Source organism: Felis catus, chromosome A3 (genome assembly GCF_018350175.1).
Source record: "Felis catus isolate Fca126 chromosome A3, F.catus_Fca126_mat1.0, whole genome shotgun sequence".
Taxonomy (NCBI): domain Eukaryota; kingdom Metazoa; phylum Chordata; class Mammalia; order Carnivora; family Felidae; genus Felis; species Felis catus.
This window is the reverse complement of record NC_058370.1, coordinates 105008713-105029507: the sequence shown is the minus strand read 5'-3', so window position 1 is coordinate 105029507 and position 20795 is coordinate 105008713. Positions and strand designations below refer to the sequence as shown.

General features: G+C 50.8%; 3 protein-coding genes across 3 annotated transcripts in view; 2 read left to right on the top strand and 1 right to left on the bottom strand.

Annotated features, from left to right (window-relative positions):
- The window catches only part of SNRNP200 (small nuclear ribonucleoprotein U5 subunit 200), a 28833-nt gene extending 28382 nt beyond the window's left edge, over positions 1-451 (top strand). The window contains exon 45 of the mRNA XM_003984289.6: positions 15-451. Coding sequence (XP_003984338.1) covers positions 15-158 — 144 coding nt within the window. The 3' untranslated portion in view covers positions 159-451. The remainder of the gene's footprint in view (positions 1-14) is intronic.
- Positions 452-2288: 1837 nt separating this feature from the next.
- On the bottom strand, positions 2289-7264 carry CIAO1 (cytosolic iron-sulfur assembly component 1). The gene is made up of 7 exons (XM_003984288.6): positions 6973-7264; positions 6241-6389; positions 5975-6086; positions 5784-5872; positions 5336-5537; positions 4617-4704; positions 2289-3744 (listed from the first exon to the last, which is right to left on the bottom strand). Exons 1-7 carry the CDS (start codon positions 7109-7111, stop codon positions 3504-3506), a joined length of 1020 nt encoding a protein of 339 aa, XP_003984337.1. The 5' UTR covers positions 7112-7264; the 3' UTR covers positions 2289-3503.
- A 176-nt stretch (positions 7265-7440) lies between these two features.
- Positions 7441-19417, top strand: TMEM127 (transmembrane protein 127). The gene is made up of 4 exons (XM_003984287.5): positions 7441-7597; positions 8005-8322; positions 17366-17530; positions 18309-19417. Exons 2-4 carry the CDS (start codon positions 8079-8081, stop codon positions 18614-18616), a joined length of 717 nt encoding a protein of 238 aa, XP_003984336.1. The 5' UTR covers positions 7441-7597; positions 8005-8078; the 3' UTR covers positions 18617-19417.
- Positions 19418-20795: the final 1378 nt, after the last annotated feature.

Sequence of the window (20795 nt, the reverse complement as noted above, 5' to 3'; positions counted from 1 at the left end):
TCTGCTCTCTGTAGGTGAAGCTTGACTTTGTGGCCCCAGCCACTGGCGCCCACAACTACACTCTGTATTTCATGAGTGACGCTTACATGGGATGTGACCAGGAATACAAATTCAGCGTGGATGTGAAAGAAGCGGAGACAGACAGTGATTCAGACTGAGTCCAGAGGCACTTAACTCTTGCAAAGAGGAGAGAAGAGTTGCACCTGAATCAGGAAGATGTACAGTCCTGTGGGGACCGGATCTGTTCGTGTGAGGTCTGGCCAGTCAGTGCAGGTACTGTCCCGGCCCCGCTCCGCTACTTTGCCCTCTTGTTACCTTGCCATCTAGACTTGGGATCCAGTGTCTGCAGGTGTCCCGTAACTGTCAAGCATAAACTGTGTACAGCATTTTTAGCCATGTTCTGTGTAGTTCCTTTTGTCAAACATTCTAATAAAATAACTTAGAGAAACCACTTGTCTTTGCAGTGTTTCCAAAGAAATGTTTCTTTTGTCTACCTAAGGCCCTTGGCCAAAAAGATGGGTTTTTTTTAGCCATTGAACTTGCTTACAATGAATACCTCTAGAGGATAAGGCTACTGCTTAGGTGGGCTGTCACCCACAGCCATTTTAGTCAGTGTGAGGGAGGGATCAATGTGAGATAGCTTCTCTTTGGTCAGATTTATGCCCTTGTCTACTACCTCAGTTGTTACCCAGATATCAGCACTACTGTGGGAACTAACACTGAATGTTAGTCTCTCACGATCTGCAGTTTTCCCTCCCTTAAGGAGGCAGTAGCAGAAAAAGGGGATTAAAATGCACCAGCTCGGTAGGGCCCAGTCTTGGTAAAGCAATTTTGTGATCTTAGATTTACAAATTTTCCTCTTCAAATTCTTGCCTTCCGTTCTTTAGGAATAAATGTGCATAAAATTAGAGATAATTTTCAGTTTCTCCAAACCAGTAGTTTTCAAATAATATGACTTTAGGACCCCTTTTACACTACAAAAAATTAAGAACCCCAAAGAAATTTTATCATCTCTCGACCTTTACTAAAGATTAAAACAAAACTTAATGCATTTAAAAATAATTTTTTATGAAAAATACCTTCCAAAACAAATCCAGGGAGAAGACTGCATTTTACACTTCTACAATTATTTTTATTTTTTTTTATTTTGAGAGAATGCAAGTGGGAGAGGGACAGAGAGGAAGAGAGGGGATCTCAAGCTGGCTCTGTGTCCGTGCAGAGCGCAATGTGTGTGGGGGGTGGGGGGTGCTCAATCCCACGAACTGTGAAATCATGACCTGAACCCAAATCAAGAGTTGGACACATGCTTAACTGACAGCCACTGAGGCGCCCGTACAGATCTTTAATGTCTGGTTTAATGGAAGACATGCTCATAGCTGTTTCTACAATTTTGTGTATTGTTTTGAGTTGAAGTGAAATGATGTAAAGCTGATTCTATACAGACATAAAGTCAGAAAAGGGAGGGGCTTTTCAAGCCTTTCAGGCGATCGGCTACTAGATACTACAGCGAGACTCTGCAAGTGATAGTTTTTTTTTTTTTTTAACCTTTATTTTTGAGACAGAGGGAGACAGAGCATGAACAGGTTAGGGTCAGAGAGAGGGAGACACAGAATCTGAAACAGGCTCCAGGCTCTGAGCTGTCAGCACAGAGCCCGACGTGGGGCTCGAACTCACAGACCGTGAGATCATGACCTCAGCCGAAGTCGGATGCTTAACCGACTGAGCCACCCAGGTGCCCCTGCAAGTGATAGTTTTTTAAAGGCAATGTGGAATCTGAAACCTCATCGGTAATAAACTTTTTGTCCTCTATTGTTAAAACCCGCTTTGAATGAATCTCTTACCCACGAATGATTTCGTGACATCGCGCCTTATTCATTTGAAAAATGTTGGTTCATGGATTTAGGCAAATCTTCCAAATGACCCGTTTCATCATACAAATCACATCTGTTAGTACCACCAATCTCATCAGAAAAGTCTTAAGTGTTGGGAAGATGTCAAGTTCATGGTGGCAATACAAGTCTAATTTTTGCTTGAGAGCTCTATTTTTTCACTGGCAACACTGTCAGTTTCCCTTGAAGTGAAAGTCTCATTCCATCTGTTTCCCAGCAAATGTCTGCCAAATAGCCAATTCTAAATAACAATTTGCTAGTTGAAGTAAAAATGGTATGCCATGAAGACCGAATTCAGCTTGTAACTCAACTGTACAACTTTTTGTCGAGACCACCTTCAGTGTACAGAATGGCTTTATCATGCTTTCCACTGTCAGAATATCAGCTCATTCTTAGGGGTCAAGATTTAACAAACTTTTTATTGGTTCTATCCAGGATATTTCTAAGTGAGGTTACCAGTATTTTTTTTACCAGGAGAGCAAGGCGGCTGAAGACCATGACCACTGGTATTGGCTGCCACTGCCTCGATTCCTGCCAAGGTGCCAACAGCTGACCTCTCAGATCTCCTGAAAGGCTCTTGGGACCACACTCTGAGAGCTATTGTGCTAGGTGTTGCCTCAGGTGTGTTTTCAAAGTCTAAGGTCATAATTTTCGTGGTGTAAAAAATCAGGCGAAGGCTGTAGCTCTGAGGATGGTCCTCAAGTCAAAACCCATTTGGAAGTGACTTGCAGAAGACAACTTGGGTGACACTGAAGAACTGATTGCCTATGGAGTGATTCTCTACCTTTTTTCATTATGCCTCTAATGAGCCTTATTAGCCAGCTTTTTCCTACTTGCCCCCACCATGAAAATTTAATAACTGGTGGCCCTTTAGAGGGTCACAAATGGTCTCTTAGATTTTTTTTGCTAAAATTTTCAGAAACTAATTTTTAGCCCCACTGAGAATGTACAGCCTAGCCAATAATAACTTTTAGTGTTCATGTCTTCATTTATTTTTCAGCATTTTCAGTTGCCACCACAGCATATGGCACAGAAGACACACGAGGGTTTCTAAGGGAAAGCAGAAGTGTATCTTACTCTAAACCAGCCTACGTTAAAAAGTTTCCTTCAACCTTGATTTGAACGTCTTATCTGTAAGGATTACCCAGAAATCAGGAAGGCAGGACCAATTTCAGAAAAGGACTCACCATGGAATTCTTTTAAATTGTGAATATCCTTATAAAATTGGACTTGGGACTCGACCTATTTCTACAAAGCTTCCAATTTCTGAAAGGCCTAAGAGGCATCCTTTCTACACAGAGATAAGGTGATTATAAATACTATATTCATCCCCCAAAACTTAACACTGCCCTCAAGCAAGCAAGATCTGTGGCATGACCACAATGCACCGGATGTTCTGTAGCTCTTTACCAAGGGTCCCATGTCAAAGGATGGGGAGAGTGAGCAGTTCTGTGACTCTGTACTTCTACCCAAGTGTGAATGGAAGAGAGCCAAGTTAAGCGAAGGTCAAGGATGCTTTTCTAGGTCCTCTCGGGGCTGGGAAAGTCTTATGGCATTTTCTGGGAAGCCATGATTCTGTCCAAGGTCAAGGTAGCTCTCCAAGGTCAAGGTAGCTCAGATGCCTTCTGGTCGCTGATACTTCCAGAAGGCCACCTCCCCGTCGTCACTGCAGGAGGCCAGGAGCCCCTGCTCCTTAGGGTTCCAGGCCACACAATTGACATCCTGGGAGTGGGCCTGAGGCAAGTGGGCTGTCAGGGAGAAGGTGGGCTGCTGTGGATCTGAGCTGGGATCCTCCTCAAACACACGGATGGCATCATCCCCACAAGCTGTGGCCAGGGCCCCTGTCAGCTGACACCTGGGAGGAACATGTGCATCAGTGAGTATGCAAGTGGCTCCTCCATCCCCACCCTGGCAAATTAGGCACGAGAGATTGGTTCTACAGTGCTTGGCCAGCTCTTCCCAAACTGCAGGCCTCAGCTAAACGCCTGTTATTGAAAAGCTTCCCTAACTAACCACAGCCACAAATCTGTCCCCCTTGAATTCAAGTGCTGCCATCTAGGTCGGGTTTCCCCGGTCAACCCCAAAACTCCACGATTCTGAGCTGCACTTTCTTCACTTAGCCTAAGCAGTTTCCCTTGTCGTGAGCTATTCTTAACCATTTTTTTTGAACAGTACTAGGCCACTGAACTTCACCATACTTTATTTAAGGTCACTTTCATTATTCCCAAACGTTTGCTAATATAAATAAAGCTTAGATGCACATCAACTATTTTCATTGCTTAGGATTTTTTCCTACAGATAGTTATGGACAGAACTGCCCTCTGACGGACTCTCCTAGATGAATGGTATGGCTTTTCTAGACTCCATAAGGGTAGAGTCAGTGTTACCAACCATAAAAACCCCAGCCATGAGTCCCAATTTCAAGAATAAATATTTCTGGATGGTATGATGCCGTGACCATCCCCCATACCCACCCCTACCACAAGGCTGGTGCTGCCCTCACAGCCTAGATGTTAACATAGGTACAGGCCTAGGTCTGTAAGTCTGTTCCCCGCTCCTGTGAACCTCAGGCCAGCCAGCTCTGAGCTAGACAGTCTGCCCGATTTGAATAAATGAAAGTGGCTGCTCTCCATTTCCATGTACTCTCAAAGGTGGTAGAGAGACGCACGGGGTCTTGACTTCTCTAAAATCTCTCCAAATGGGCGGATGTGGGGATGGAGGTCTTACCAAGCAACGTCGTAAATGGTCCTGGAGTGGAAGCCTGACAAAGTGCAGATACATTTCCAGCTGGGGTCAGAGCCGCTGCATGCCACCCCTGCACAACAGACTTCTCTTGAGCCTAAGACATGTCTGTGTCCCGGGCATCTCAGGGGAGGAGATCCTAGTCTGCCCTCCCTTACCCCCACCTTCAATCTGAGACCTCATTTTCGTTCCTCTGTCCCCATCCTTACTGATCTGCCTTACATACGGTGGCCAGACAGGGGTTTTTCCAGAATGCTGAGAAGGAAACGTCCTGTTTTTTAAAAACTTTTTGCTACGGACTATGTCTGACTAGTTGGCCTGTCTTTTAAGGCCACCAACCAGCCACCCAACCCGCCTTATTTCTCCCAGAATCCTTTACACCCTATCCTCCAACTAAAGGAATCAGGGTTCCTGACATAAATCTAGGCTTTTACGCCTTCAATGCCTTTGCTCATGTTGTTCTGTATTCACCCAGAATTCTCATGCTAAATTCCTCGTGTTAAAATCCTGTACACTTTCAAATTCAGATGAAATGGCTCCTCTTCCACAGTCTTCCTTGATTCTGCCCGTACTCACTTGGGAGCCCTCTCGTGGCACATGCCCTTTCTACCCCAATTTGCTGTGACTCATCTATATGTCTCAGACCCTTAGTAGACTATAAACCGCACGAAAGAGGAGTCTCCTTTAGCTCTCTGGCCCCTCACCTTGCTCGTTGTTTGGTAGATACTGGCGCCAGATACGCACGGTACGGTCATCACTGCAAGACGCCAGGCGCTGGCCACTGGGGTCAAAGGCTAAGCTCCAGACCGTGGATTCATGGCCTTCAAGGGTGGCATAGCATACCCAATCATCCTCTTCCTCCCGGTAGAGCTTCACTGTGTCATCATAGCTGGCAGAGGCTAACAGCTGGGGGTGTGGGGGAGAGAGGGAACACAGCACTTGTCTCTGTGGCTCAGGAAGTGCCTATTTCCAAGATCTCTCCCAGCTAGGACAGTCCCAGGGATCTGTCTCTATAAAGGGATTAAAAATACTTTTAGCCACAGATAGAGATCCCCCATAAAAGCCAGGTTGAGGCTGAAGAGGAAAGGAAGGCTGGGCATAACACTCCACACCAAAATTTCTTCCCAACGAGATAGCTCACCTCACACTTACCTCTTGGCTTGGGTGCCAAACCACATGCTTGACATCCTGTGTATGAGAGTTGAGGACACTGACACATTCATACTCATCTTCTTCATCAACTGTGGGAGGGGGAAAAAAAAAGGAGCCCGCCAGCTGACCCTGTCAGGGATATAGAGTCTGTTCACTGGCTTGCAACTGCGTCTGGAAGGACCTAGACTCACCTTCCCAGACCCACACACTCTTATCTCGGCTGCAGGTGGCAAGGAGGTTGCCAGAAGGAGCCCAGGCCACTGACTTGACCTCATTTTCATGGCCCTCCAGAGTCGTTACACACTGTGATAAAGGGAAGAGAGACAAGAATCAAACAGCTGAGACCCCGGGGGTTCTTCACATGGGTATAGCCCAGCTAGTCCAGGTTGGCTCAGGTTCCCGAAACAGCCCTAGGGAGCAAAAAGGCAACAATCCTGCTCCCATCCAGCCTGGTTACCTCAAAGTCATCCTGGTTCTTTTTCCAAATGCACGTGGTAGCATCGAAACTGGCAGAGGCTAGGTAATTGCCACAGGGAGACCAGGCCACCTTCCGCACAGTGCGCTGGTGGCCTTCGGAAAGGACAGATTTGCAGATCCAGCTGTCACCTAAAAGCAGAGGACAGGCCAGTCTCTGGAGCTGGGTGCACTAGAACGTGCAGAAGCACTATCAATGCCGTTAGATAATAGGGGCTAGTGCGGGAGCCATGCTGGGCTCAACAGGCATATTTAACAACATGCTTTCAGAAAGCTGTAACTTCCTCTACTTCCTTTGGAGGCATCCTTATAAAACAAATCTGAGGAGTCACCTTCCTGATTTAAAACTGTCAATGGCTCCCAAATGCTCTCAGAATAAAATTTAAACTTCACCCCTGTGTCGCAAATTACTCTCTGCACGATACATTCCTACCACCCTTCTCTTCTCCCTTTCCGGCCTCAGCAATTATCATAATCCCCTCGACAGTTCCAGCCTACTGACGTTTTTGCTTCCAATACTTGCCGACTCCTTTGCTCAAAAAGTCTTTCCCAGAGTGGCCAACTTGAAGGCGGCCTCTCCCTCCTCCCCTTTAGCCTGTAACCCCATTCAGGGTCGGCTTGCCCCCAAAGCTGCGCACTCCCTAAGCCCGGCACCCACACTACGCGCACGCGGAACCCACGGCAGCAAGGGTCGCGCAGCGAGGCCGGGACAGACCTTCTGTTCCCCAAATGCGGACTCTACGGTCACCACCGCACGACGCCAGCAAGGTTCCCGCGGGGTTCCAGGCCAAGAACCAGCAGCGGGAGTCCGGGTGTGCCGGGACGCGGGCCAGCAGCACCAGCGAGTCCTTCATGACGACCCGGAGCAGGGTGTGGAGGAGGTGGGCAGATGCAGGAGCGCCGATTACGAGTCAGTTGGTGCAAACCCCCGCGACGCCCACTCCGGCCTTCCAAGGCCTTCGGGTCCCGCCACTTCCGCCCGAAGGCCCGGGTCTTCCTGGGAACTGAAGTGCCCGCTGCTGCGGCCGTGCTGCCCTCTGGGAGTTGTAGTCAATTTCCCCCCCACCCCAAGAGGAAAGCACCGCGGGACAGTCTCGAACTACCAGTCCCGTGAGGCCCTGCGCAGGGAGCCGGCGGCGCGCCCGGGCTGTGACGCGCGCGGGGGACGGGGCGGGGAGCCGGAGGAGGCGGAGGCAGAGGTGGAGGAAGCCGGAAGTGGATCGGGCCCGGGTCGGTCCGGGCGTTGCGGGTTTGGGGCCTGAGATCGCTCGGCCCCCGGCAGCTGCGGAGCCCCTGACAGAACTGAGCGGCGCCATACCGGCCCTGAGGCCTGCTGACCGGTGAGGAACAGGAGTCGGTGTAGGGGAGGCTCCTTTCTGGCCACAGGTCGCACCCCGAGAGGACTGTTTCCAGATCCCGGGTCCCCGATCCCCGCGGCCCAGCCCAGTCCTCTACCCCTCGGCACTCTCTGGCCGAGACCCCGGATCTTTCTCTCATCAGTAGCAGATACTAGCGCCTCTACTCTGGCCTGCCCAGACCTGGCCGGCCCTCATCCCTCTCCGGGTCCCTATTCCTCACCTCCGCAGCCCCATTCCAGGGACCCTGTCCCCGCCCCCCGACTCCCTGCAGCCCTCCTGTCTATGCTTGGCCCCAGGTCCCACCCCCTATTCTCGAGTGTGGGCCCTGACAGCGCTGCGCCAGCCCCCCCTTCTGTGAACCCAGTGCCTTGCTCTCCTCCCCGGGACAGGCAGGCTCAGCGCGCCCTGCGGAGGTCCGCGGCGAACAGCAGCGACCGCGGAGCGACGGCGGGCGGCCCCGGGCATGTACGCCCCCGGAGGCGCAGGGCTGCCCGGCGGGCGCCGGCGGAGGAGCCCTGGAGGCAGCGCTCTGCCCAAGCAGCCGGAGCGTAGTCTGGCCTCGGCTCTGCCGGGTGCCCTGTCCATCACGGCGCTGTGCACTGCCCTCGCGGAGCCTGCCTGGCTGCACATCCACGGTGGCACCTGTTCTCGTCAGGAGCTGGGGGTCTCCGACGTGCTGGGCTACGTGCACCCGGACCTGCTGAAAGGTGAGGGCGCTGCGCGCCGGCCCTCTTCTTTCTGAGCGATAGGGACCTCCTTGGTGGAGAACAGAATGCGGTGCGGGCTGGAGCAGAGATAGCCAGGGGCAGGCACTTGGCTTTAAGAAAACACCCCCATTCTTGCCTGGTGTACATGCCCACCAGGTGGCTCTGTTTGGGGTCTGGCCCCTCATTAATTCTGATGTTATTCAGCCAGGCACCTACTTCTCACGCCGTGCTAATCTGGACTGCTGTTATGTTAGGATTCTGCCTAAGGAAGGGCGCTGTATATCGAGAACTGATAAGGGTGCTAGGCATCACAATTAGCTGCCCCTTTATGAGGAACCTACGGAATATAGGAAGGTTTCTTTGGGGGCAGCCAGATGGAGGGAGGAAGAGGAACTTTTAGTGTGGCCAGATTTCAATAGATATTTTAGAGTTCTATCGTAACTGGGTTTTTGCTAGAGAAAAAGGGAGTTTATGGCATTTTTGATAACCAGAAGTCAGTTCCATTGCCCCCTCGGTAAAACAATCGGAATTTGTCTCTTGGAACCTTGACAAGTGGGTGGGCTCGAGTGAAGTAAGATTGCTTTGTTCTTCATCATGTTTCCTAGCCCAGTGGCCAGGAGAGGAGAAAGGGACTGTTCTCTTTACTTGGGCACAGGGGAGACCAAAATTTCCGGAGGTGGGTGTGGGCATGGGGGGGGGGGGGCTGTCCCAGGGAGCCTCATAGGTTATCCTGCCCAGCCCTGTCTCCCAGTAATGAAAGTAAAGGCTGTGTGGTGGGAAGCAGGACTGCACTTGCCTGGCTTCTACCCCCAAAATGGTCAGACAATCCCCAAAAGCCCTTAGTAACAGCACAGTTCATTACCTCCAAGGTCTTTTGAACCGTTTATGAAGGTCTTCATATTTTCTCCCTGGGCCACCCCCATCTGTGATGCATTCCAGATGTTTACTTCCCTATGTATCGGAAGCATTAGCTATCTCCACTCTGCCTCTTTAAGGATTCCGGCACTGGGATTTAGTGAAAAGGTCAAATTCTCTCCTGTGCTTTGGATTATATGCCACTTCTGCAGGCCTAGTCTGAAAAACCCTATCCTTAGAGCCTAATGTTGTCTTTCTCTAAGAGTTCTCTTGCTGTTTTGAATCTCTCTGGAGTTTTCGCTGTTTTAGGATAGTTTTGTAGAGAACAGGATGGGGGTTTCTTGTTTACTTCTACGTTTCACCGTGATGAAATTTGCTGGTTGGGCTCACTGAGACCCAAGTTATACACATGATGGAGGCCTCGTGACGTGCAGCTTTTTCTCTGGCGTGTAGCTGGTGGCAGAAAAGCCATCCAGCTCGAGTAGAGCCTGGATGGTTTTACCCTCAGCACACTACCTACCTTGGAGCACAGCTGCTGCCTTTCCATTACTTCATCTAGATCTTTGCCACTGATCACCTGCTGTTCCAGCGTAACCTGTCCCCCTGCAAACTGGGGGAGAGTTCATGGTGCTTCCCCCCTTTCAAATCATTCCTGGAGGGGCTCACAGAATCTGTGTGACGGAGGGAGAGGCACTCTGGTCCCATGTCCTTATTTCAGAGGCCCCGCAAGCTGTGTCTGAGAGAAGTGAAGTGATCTCTCCAGGGTCACACAACTGGGGGCAGAGCTGAGGCTGCTGACATCTATCGGGTCCGGTATAAAATGATGCTGTCTCCTATGTTTCTTCACCTTTGTTTTACTTGCGTGTCATAGAGAATGATCTCATGAGGGGTCCACGTTGGTGTGCCTCCTTGTCAAAGGCATTTAAAAAATAAAAACAAATTCTTGATTCAGGTTCTCTTTTGTTGACGTATATATTTACCCTCTTTAAGTAGTTTTCAAGCCAGATTTGGTCTTTTATAAAGCACGTTGCCTTAATCTTTACATTACATTTACTCATGCATTTAGCGATCTTACCCCATGGATAGTTCCAACCTACTTTTCCGTGGCCACCTTGTTGGCCACTGCAAGCTAGGAACATGTGGGCGTCCATTAATAAGGAAGGCGCCAGTGGTACCTCATGAACTCTCAGAGAACAAGGCAAGGAATCAGGAGGTCCCTGATGGCTTCTCTTCTTCCTTTTCTCTGTACCTGTTGGGTTTTTGGTACCCCGTGGGCCTTTAGACATGGGCTTTCCTGTGCAACTATGTTGATCCTTAGGGCCTAACCCACATCCTAGCATGAAAGCCTGGGTTATTCCGTATCTCAGGAGGGAGCAGAGCTGCGGGGCACAGATCTGATGCCTATAGTTGCTACCAGAGGGAGAACAGGCCCTCCCAGGTCTCTGCAGGTGAAGGGGAGTAGATGGGGCCGGCAGGCTTTGGAGCAGTGCCTTCCTGTTTCTCAGCCCCCCTTCTTGAGTCCCAGGCGTTGTGCTAAGCACACTCCATGTCTGGCTTTAGTTTCTTCCGAATATCTTTCTTTGGTAAGTACTGTCCTAACGTCCTAACCTCACTTCACAAAGGTCTCAGGCTCAGGTGGTGGTGGACCTCCACTCATAGCACCGTACTTTGCGCACTCTAGGTTTCTTTTTCCTTCTATTGGAGCTGTCCAAGGCTTGTTACCTCCCCATTCTAGTAGAGTTTTTCTCACAAGCCCAGCCAAAGCTGTGCTGCTTATCCCTCGTGGCCTCAGCATTCCAGCTCAAGTTGGTGATCCCGAGGCAAAGCCACTCACCCTCTTGCTGTCACTTGCAGAGCCCCAGAAGGCTTTGGCAAATGCTGGCTGGCTCAAAAGATTTGGTCCTGAATTCTTCCACTCTCCAGGGGGTGCCTGCTTCTCACACAGCTCTTCACCCTGGGCCCAGGTCCATAGATAGGCTCAGACTGCTAGTGGCCCCAGGCAGCAGAGCCCCAGATAATTGTTCCTTCTGAGCCCCAGTCCCTGCTATCAAGTGTGGCCAGCAAAGGGCAGCTCACAGCTTCAGGAAGCATCTTTGGAGAATGAGGAAGTTTGGGATTTGAAGTCAATGAATCACAGTTGACAACAAGCCACGAAGATCAAGGCCCTTCCAGGGAGGGCCAGTGTGCCTGCTGAGTGGTGACTAATGCAGCTGGCACTTTCAATGCCTGCCGGGCCTGTCCCCAGAGGCAGCTCAGCTAGAACCTTTAGTATCTGTGGTAATACCCAGCCAGGCACTAGAGGGCCCTGTTGGAGTCCTGTGTCAGAAGCCTGTCTGGAAGCTAAAAAGTCACAGTGAGCTGTGCAGGTGGGATAGATGAACTCTGAGAAGGATTGGGGCAATGGGGAAGTGCCTCTGACTCGCTGGGACTCCAGTGAGGGGCGAAGGGATGGAGGATGAGACAGAAGAAGGGAACTGTCCAGAAGCCACTTTAACCCTCCTGCCTGCAGGAGGAGGGGGTGAGAGCAATGGGCAGGTAGACAGGAAGAGCCAGGGCCTTCAAAACAAATCCAGCCCAGTGACTCACCAGTGACCTTGGGCAAAGTCAGTTCCTTGGGATCCTATTACACAGCAGCTGCCTTCTTCCCTGGTGACTGGAGGGGACAGTCAGCAATAATTACCAAAATAAACAGCACAAGTGGAGAAGAGGATGTGTTCTCGGACTTACTAGAGTGTAGTAGACTGTACCACTGGTTTGAATTTAAAATTAGGACCCTGCCCCATATGCCATTTCTCTCCACAAATAAAATAATACTTGGGGCGCCTGGGTGGCTCAGTCGGTTAAGCGTCTGACTTCAGCTCAGGTCACGATCTCACGTTCCGTGAGTTCGAGCCCCGCGTCGGGCTCTGGGCTGATGGCTCAGAGCCTGGAGCCTGCTTCCGGTTCTGTGTCTCCCTCTCTCTCTGCCCCTCCCCCGTTCATGCTCTGTCTCTCTCTCTCTCTCTCTCTCTCAAAAATAAATAAACGTTAAAAAATTAAAAAAAAGGGGCGCCTGGGTGGCACAGTCGGTTAAGCGTCCGACTTCAGCCAGGTCACGATCTCGCGGTCTGGGAGTTCGAGCCCCCCATCAGGCTCTGGGCTGATGGCTCAGAGCCTGGAGCCTGTTTCCGATTCTGTGTCTCCCTCTCTCTCTGCCCCTCCCCCGTTCATGCTCTGTCTCTCTCTGTCCCAAAAATAAATAAACGTTGAAAAAAATAAAATTTAAAAAAAAAATTAAAAAAAAATAATACATACATAACATTTGGGGATTTTTTTTTTTTTTTCCTTTAGCAACCCTCAAGGGAGTGGATATTCGTTGCCCTTCCTGCCATACTGATGTCTGGCAGGGGAGGAGAGAAACAGACATTGAGATCCTGACCCTGGGAGAGTCTGAGCTGAGTTCTAAGCATGTCTGCAATAACTCTGCCTGGCTTTTCTGTGTGCTCGGAGACTCTCTGATGAAAGACTGCTTGGGATATGAGGCAGACTCCTGGGGTATCTGTAAACATCACTCCAAGGGAAGTTTATTTTATTTTTTAAAACACTTTTTGATGTTTATTTACTTCTTTCTTTATTTATTTTTGAGAGAGAGACACACACAGAGTGCAAGCCGGGGAGGGGCAGAGAACGAGGGAGATACACAAATCCAAAGCAGGCTGCAGGCTCTGAGCTGTCAGCACAGAGCCCAACGCAGGGCTCGAACCCACAAACCATGAGATCATGACCTGAGCCAAAGTCGGACGCCCAACCGACTAAGCCACCCAGGCGCCCCTACCAGGGAAGTTTATATTTCGCTTCCCCACCACGCCTGAGGGTTTACTCACAGGCAGTCATGTTGAAACAAAACTCATTTGAATTTTGGGTCAAAAGCTCTTCCTCTGTACCACATTATCACTCTTGTGGGCAGATTCTCAGTTTGGCTTTAGTCGGCTCTTTCCCTGGCCCACACTGGCTGACATGTGCAGAGGAGGAAGTACCAGTGGAAGGAGGAAAGGCACGCCGGGGATGACCCAGCTGTGGCCCAGCCATAACAGCCCCAGTGCCGAGAGAGTGGGCCAGTGGCAGTCCGTACAGGCCCATTCCTGGCATGGTGTGAGTTGACTCTTTCAGCACACCCCTTCATAGAGGGAGCAGGTGGTACTGCTTTCATTTGCTAGATGAGAGAGCAGGGCAGTTAAGTGACTTGCTCAAGGTAACACAGAGTCTGTGGTCGGTCTAGGATTCGGTGCCTTTCTGGCGTCCCCACTGCTTTCAAGAGCCAGACCGATGGCTGCAGAAGCCCAGACCACACCGAGCAGGTTTTGCCCAGTAATTCCCACTTCTCATGGCTCACTGACCCAAACCTTTCTTGCCTAGAAGAGCTTTCATGCTTCCAGCTGTTCCGTTAGTGAGCTCAGCAGCCACTGGCTCCGAGGATGGCTCTGACAGCATTCGTGTTAACTTCTGACCCTTCGTTCAAATACCGCTCTTTAGGATTTGATTGATTACTTCCATTAGGAAAGAATGAAACGGCTAAGTCTGGTGCTTGGTGATTCCAAGCCTCATGATGCAAGGGAGGCTGATGCGGGTTTGGAGTCTTAACTCTGCTGTGTGACCTGGAGGAAGTCCCTTGACCTCCTGGAGCCTCCGATTCCTCATCTGAGCTGTGTGATGAATCCCCCAGTGTGGAGTGAGGCTTACCTAAAGTAACACTTTTTTTTTTTTTTTTTTAAAGTAGGCTCTACACCCAATGTGGGGCTTGCATTCACAACCCCAAGATCAAGAGTAACATGCTCTACTGATCAAGCCAGCCAGGTGCCCCAACTAAAATAATGTATGACCCATCTGTGCACACAGGCTATTCCTGGAGGGGTACACAAGAAACCACCAATAATATTTGTCTCTTGGGTGGGGCAGTTGGGCATTTGGAAGGGGCGGGATGTCCTCTCTGAAGCTCTTTATCACGTGCAAGTCTTCGTTATTATTGAAATAAGTGTATTATGAAACATAAGACATAGGAGTATATATAATAAATGTACATTTTTTTTTCAACATTTATTTATTTTTGGGACAGAGAGAGACAGAGCATGAACGGGGGAGGGGCAGAGAGAGAGGGAGACACAGAGTCGGAAACAGGCTCCAGGCTCCGAGCCATCAGCCCAGAGCCCGACGCGGGGCTCGAACTCACGGACCGCGAGATCGTGACCTGGCTGAAGTCGGACGCTTAACCGACTGCGCCACCCAGGCGCCCCAATAAATGTACATTTTTAAGGATGGTAATAAAACGGACATCCTGTACTCACTATGCAGCCAAAGAAAGTGTCTGAAGCACTGATGTATTACTTTTTCAGTTAAAACTAATTGTTAAAATGTAGTTGATTTTTTTTTTTTAAGTTTATTTTTGAGAGAGAGAGAGCACGCATGCACATGTGCGTGCATGTGTGTGAGTAGGGGAGGGGCAGAGAGAGAGGGAGACAGAATCTCAGGCAGGCTCGGTGCTTTTCGCACAGAGCCTGATGTGGGGCCTGAACTCAGAAACCTCAAGACCTTGACCTGAGCCTAGATCAAGAGTCAGATGCTCAACCAACTGAGCCACCCAGGCACTCCAAAATTTGGTTTGTTTATTTATTTATTTTGATAGAAAGTGCAAGTGGGGGAGGGGGGGGAGAGAGAGAGAGAGAGAGAGAGAGAGAGAGAGAGAGAGAGAGAGAGAGAGAGAGAGAGAGAGGAGAGAGAGAGAGAGAGAGAGAGAGAGAGAGAGAGAGAGAGAGAGAGAGAGAGAGAGAGAGAGAGAGAGAGAGAAAGAACCCCAAGCAGGCTCCATACTCTCCGTGTGGAGCCCCATGTGGGGCTCAAACACAGGAACCATGAGATCGTGACCTGAGCAGAAGTCAGATGCTTAATCAACCGAGCCACCCAGGTGCCCCTAGTTGATTTTTAAGAACCACAATTAAAGCACCACTCAGAATGTCTGGCCACATTAAGTAATGCTGCTGAAATCGGAACACAGCCTGCTGCAGCGCAGAGTGTGATGTAAGCCCTTACACCCCGCCGCTCTCAGGTTATTCTTGGAAGCACTAGAAGAACACTTTTGTCCCGTCCTGTCCCGTCCCTGCTATGTGCCATGTGGAGCCCAAGAAGAACTGTCTCAGAGAGCTTTTAACAATATTCAAGCAAAGGCAGGAGACAGCCTCCTGCCTCCAGGAACTTTTCTTGCAGTGAGGCCTGTGGGTTTCTAGAGTCCTTCAGGCCATAGCGCTGTCTTAGGCGATGCAGGGCTGGGTTAAGCGAAGGCTGGTCCTGGTTGCTGGCAGAGCTCACTCATAGGTAAGCCTCTTAGCAGCAGACGGTTTCCCAGGCTGGATGATTGGACCCAAAACAGATGGTCAGCTGACAAGAGAGCGGCAGATAGCTCTGGGGCGGCTTAATGAATGATCTGCAGCCAGATGGAGGCATAGGAGTCCTGTGTGAGCTCAGCCAACATCTGCCGGGTGAATTCTGAACCTGAGGCAGGGAATGCATGCTGTCACAAAGGCCCAGAGCCTCTTGGTCTGGTTCTTCAGGGTGGGAGGCCAGACCCTCTGCCCAAGATCCAGTGATGCCAGTGTCTGTTGGTTTGAGCCTGCCTTGTGGGGTTCAGGTCGTCTCTCCAGGTTCCTGGACTATTCTTCAGCAGTCCACTTTCCGTCATAGGTCTGGGGCCAGTGTTTCTTGGAATGTAAGGCCTGGCCCTCCTGCCTGGGAATTACCTGGGCTGCTTGCTAAAATCCAGATCCCTAGGCCCTGCTTCAGGCTGAGAGCTCAGAATCTCTGGGGCCTGGGAACATGCTCTCAGCCAGCACCCTTGCGATTTTCATGTGAACTAGATTGATGACCATCATCCCACAGCCTGTCAGCGTCAGCCTCAGATCAAGACTCAGGAAAGAAGCCTATAGTCTAAGTCCTGCCGGCCTTTTCCAAATTGCCCTAAATCAGTTGGTGACCCATGGCCTAAATGAAAGAAGAATTTGCCCATGGTTAGAATAGAAGGGGGAGAGTTAGTGAAGGCCCATTTCTTTCTACCAAAGCCTAAAATGGTTTCTTCTTGGATGGGCCTTTATTCTATGTGATTTTGGGAGCTCTAGTAGTTTGCATAGATATACAATGGAGCAGTGTTGTCTAGATGATTTTTTTTTTTTTTAAAGAAGTTTCTAAAGTCCTAGAAGTTTGCTGTGTGTGTCTGGTGATGGTTGTCATCCCGGGACCTCCCTTCTCCATGACCCTGGGGACTCTGAGTGTTGGGGCTCTTGTTTCAGCATCTTCCTTTTTCTTGGTTCACTCCCTCGTTTGGGTAGAGCATGCACCCCTCAATGGCTTTGCCCTCATTTTAGAAGGTGTCGGGGGCTGTCAATTTCTGAGTCTGTTAGGCTTTTGTGGCGTAAACGAATTGCTTCTTAGCTTTTCCCCCATCTGGGAAAAGCTTATCTAGCAGGCTACTTGGGCTTATCTGGTGCGTTAAGTCCATTCTGAGTAGTTCTAACTCCTTTTAATTTCCAGAATTTTGTTTTGCCCCTCTCCTCTTTGTGTGGGTTTATGCCTTACATTTTTTTTCTTTTGTTTTAGTAGCGTGCAAGGAGGGAGCAAAAATAAATGTGACATACTAGTCTGCCATCTTTCCTGGTTTATTTAGCACTCTTTTAATTCTCTGTTTTTCTAAACTGCTTCAACTTCTTTTTGAACAAGGGAATGAATGAGCGGCTAGATAGACAGTCAACATTAATCGGCCTCTGGCCTTAGCCTCTTTGGCCGTCCCAGCTCAGAAGTCAGTGGGCTTTTCCCGCCAGCCCAAAGCACGCTTTTAGCAGAGTGGGTTACCATGTCAGGCTAATCGTCAAGGTCTTTACAAATGGTTAGCAGAGGGTGGCAAGCACGAGGAAGTGGAGCCCTTCACTCAGGCTGATTTTGTTGGAAAGGGAAGAAGGACCTGAGGCTCATGGGAGCAGTGACCAGGGTTCCTGTCTGCTGTTCCATCTCCTGTGGAGGCCAGCTGGAGCAGGAGCCAAGACTGCTCGGTCCAGTACTCCCCTGGTTCCCCAGGACTGTGGTAGAGGGGGACAAACGCCTCCCAGCGGGAGGCTTTCTGCCCCGGGGTGTTGCTTGGGGCCCTGAAGATCTGGTTCTTCCCCTACAGACTTCTGCATGAATCCCCAGACAGTACTGCTCCTGCGGGTCATCGCCGCCTTCTGCTTCCTGGGCATCCTGTGTAGTCTCTCTGCGTTCCTCCTAGATGTCTTTGGGCCCAAGCATCCAGCTCTGAAGATCACCCGTCGCTATGCCTTCGCCCACATCCTTACAGGTACGCTTGGGCCTGCTCACGGTGGGGAAGGAACTGCCACAGGGCGGAGGCACCCCGTCTGGAGTTGCAGTTGGGGTCCTAGGGGCTTCTGTGAGCAGACACCATTCCAGATTCTTCTTTCAGCTTTAGCCTTTCACAAAGCATGGAGTTGTAATAGCAGCTTGTTTCTTTTGTTCGCATTTATGCCTGCCAGGGCCACAAAGCCACTCGGCCCAGCTGTGGAGAGGGAATATTGTTCGTATTCCACAAGAAATCTCTGTGCTCTCTAAGAACTGGAGTCGAAGCTCAGCTGGGGTTCACGGGGCCTGGCACAAGCAGGGAAGGAAACCGGGTTGTCTCACTGTATCTCCCCTGGAGTACCTGGTCTCATCGCATTCTCCTCTTCCTGCTTCCCTGCATGCCACCTTTCTCTTAGGTGCAGCCTCTGTCCTCCCTCATGACTGGGCTGCTGTGTTGATTTGACTTGTGGTGGTGCCGATTCCACCCCCAAACTGCATGAGCTGGTCTATCCCTTTCAAACACACGGTGACTTATAGCAGCCTGATATCCCAATTCCAAATTCTTGAGACGCAGAGACTGACTGGCCGAGAAGGGGTCGGGCATCTGGGCCCAGCCCCAGCCCGAGAATTTTCCTGGCCAAGAGAGCTCCCCATGGCAGTGTCTGGAGCCGGGCAGGTTCTCTGAGAATGAGGTTTGGGCGGAGAGGCTGCAGTTGGTTCTTTGAGCATCCTGGCTGCAGGGTGCCTACTAATTCCCATGCTGTCGCTCTGTCCCCCAGTCCTGCAGTGTGCCACCGTCATCGGCTTTTCCTACTGGGCTTCTGAACTCATCCTGGCCCAGCAGCAGCAACATAAGAAGTACCATGGCTCCCAGGTCTATGTCACCTTTGCTGTTAGTTTCTACCTGGTGGCAGGAGCCGGTGGAGCCTCGATCCTGGCCACAGCAGCCAACCTCCTGCGCCACTACCCCACAGAGGAGGAGGAGCAGGCCCTAGAGCTGCTCTCCGAGATGGAGGAGAACGAGCCCTACCCAGCAGAGTATGAGGTTATCAACCAATTCCAGCCGCCCCCGGCCTACACACCCTAATGCCGGCCGAGGGCTTTCTGCCACAGCAGCCCCTCCCCACTCTGCGGCGCTTCTCACCCCCAGAGGAGCTCCTGTCCCCAGCAGGCCTCACTGGTAGGATCCTGACCATTTCACCAAACCTTCCCAGGAGAGACTCTGCCTTTAAGGTTGTTCATGTATCCCTGCTCTCGAAACCTGGGATTCGCAGATTTTATATAATGCACTGTTTCCCCTTTTGTCACCTTCCTGTCCCTTCGCGGTCACTAGTCATTACCAACCAGGGATGGTCATACAACTTTTCTCCCTTCATGGGCCGTATCTTCGAAACTGGGACTTTCCTTGGGATGCTGCTGACAGTGGACAGTCCCAGATAGAAGTGTCAGCAGGTGCAAAGGGAAAGGGGGCTATGCCCTGCAGGCTTACTTCATAACAGTCCGTGTTTGTCCCACAGTTGTAACCCTGGACTGACCCCCCCCCCCATTCCTTCCTGGAGGGCCCCAGTACCGGGCCGTCCACTCCACGGAATTCTCTGCACTTTAGTCTTTGGACTTCCCATTACGTGTGTTCTGGTTTTATGGGAAGAAGGAATTGCTGTCGGGAAGCAGAGCCAGTGCTCTCCCCGCCCTGCCCTTGCTTGGGTGACTGGAGCCCAGGCAAAGAGAGCAGCAGCTGGCGTGGGCCTGAGGCCCCCCTGGTGCCCATAAAGGATCAGAGTGAGGGGGGCCAAATCTCCCTAGCCCCTTCACCTTTTAAAACGTGAGTGGTTTTAGAAGGATCAAGCAAAACCAACCAACAGCAACAATATTGTTTTTAAACTAGCGACCAGACTGTTGTCGTTTTTTCAGACACGTATCCCATTCCTTTCGGCCCCGCAGTGTTTGGGGCCACCACTCCTCCCAGGTAGTTCCTCCCTGAACCTCTCCCAGCAGAATGCAGCCTCTTCCCTTGCTCCCTCCCCTGCAGTGACCCGGCTCCCTGGGCCCTTCCTGTGGAACCCAGAGCCCTGGCAGCCCCCGAGGGGCTGAGGACTGTGGCCTGGCTGGCCGGCCAGCGTGGTGCTCCTCAGGACTGTGGCACTGAGATGTAACCTGGCCTCCGTGCAGGAACAGGGGCCACAGTAGGGCAGGAAACCCGCCACTCTCCACATAGGAACCGCCACCAGTGGGGTCCCATCGCGTGAGGTGTCAACACCACCCTGTCAGACTAACGGACCTGGCTGTGTCCTTCAGGCTCAGTGTGTCCCCTGGACTGTGACTTGGGGCAACGGCTTGCTGCATGCCCCTCTTCTCTTCTCGAATGTACTCTGTCTGGTCTAGGAGTGTGCCGCTGGCTCTTCCTTGCCCAGCCATCACTCTGGCTATCCTGTTTGCCACACATAGCTTTGGGTCTGGCTGGAAACCCTGCCCTGAGATCTGGGGCACAAGTGGGAGAAACGTGAGAGATCTTCAGCGTGGATCCAGATGGCCGGGCTTCTTTGGAATCAGTGTCCAATGCCGAGCTGAAAAGCAGATTGGATCCCAATTTCCTTTCACGGGCAACAGACCAAACAAGACCGGAGAATGGATACCACTGTTGAGTTGGGGCTAGAAAGGGACTGTCTTGTGTCTCGTCCTTCTTCAGCCTGTCGTCCTGGGGATATCTGGACAGATGCCTGCGTGGGAGGTGAAGACCATGTCTGTGCACGAGTGAGCGGCTGCCTGGAGTTCACTGTGGTGCCAACGTGTGTCCCATGGTGACTCTCACGTTCTTCCAGACTTTTCGGCAAGAAAGACCGCAGTATGATACCTGAGCACAAAGCCAAGGAGCTAAATTAAGTCTTACGTCTGTCTGTAAAGTCCGAGTTTGCCTTTGGCAGATCTCCAGGGTGTGGCCAGCTCTCTCAGACCGTGGGTGTCCAAGCAGGCAGACCAAGAGACCGGGCACCAAACACGCATGCCAAAGTGACCAGTCATCTCATGAGGACCCAGACATGACCCTGTGGACCGTTCCATGTGATTTGGAACCCACTTTTTATTAGTTCCCCATACCTCTGGCCTTTCTCTTTTTCCCTGCCATCCTGACACTGATAGTTTGTCATATATATCCCCCTGGTTGTGTTTTTTTTTTTTTTTTTCTAGAAAAAAAAAATTAAAAAGCAAAACAAAACAAACTACAAATAAGAATGTAAATGCCAGTGGCTCCCTGTCATTTTTCTGTTGCA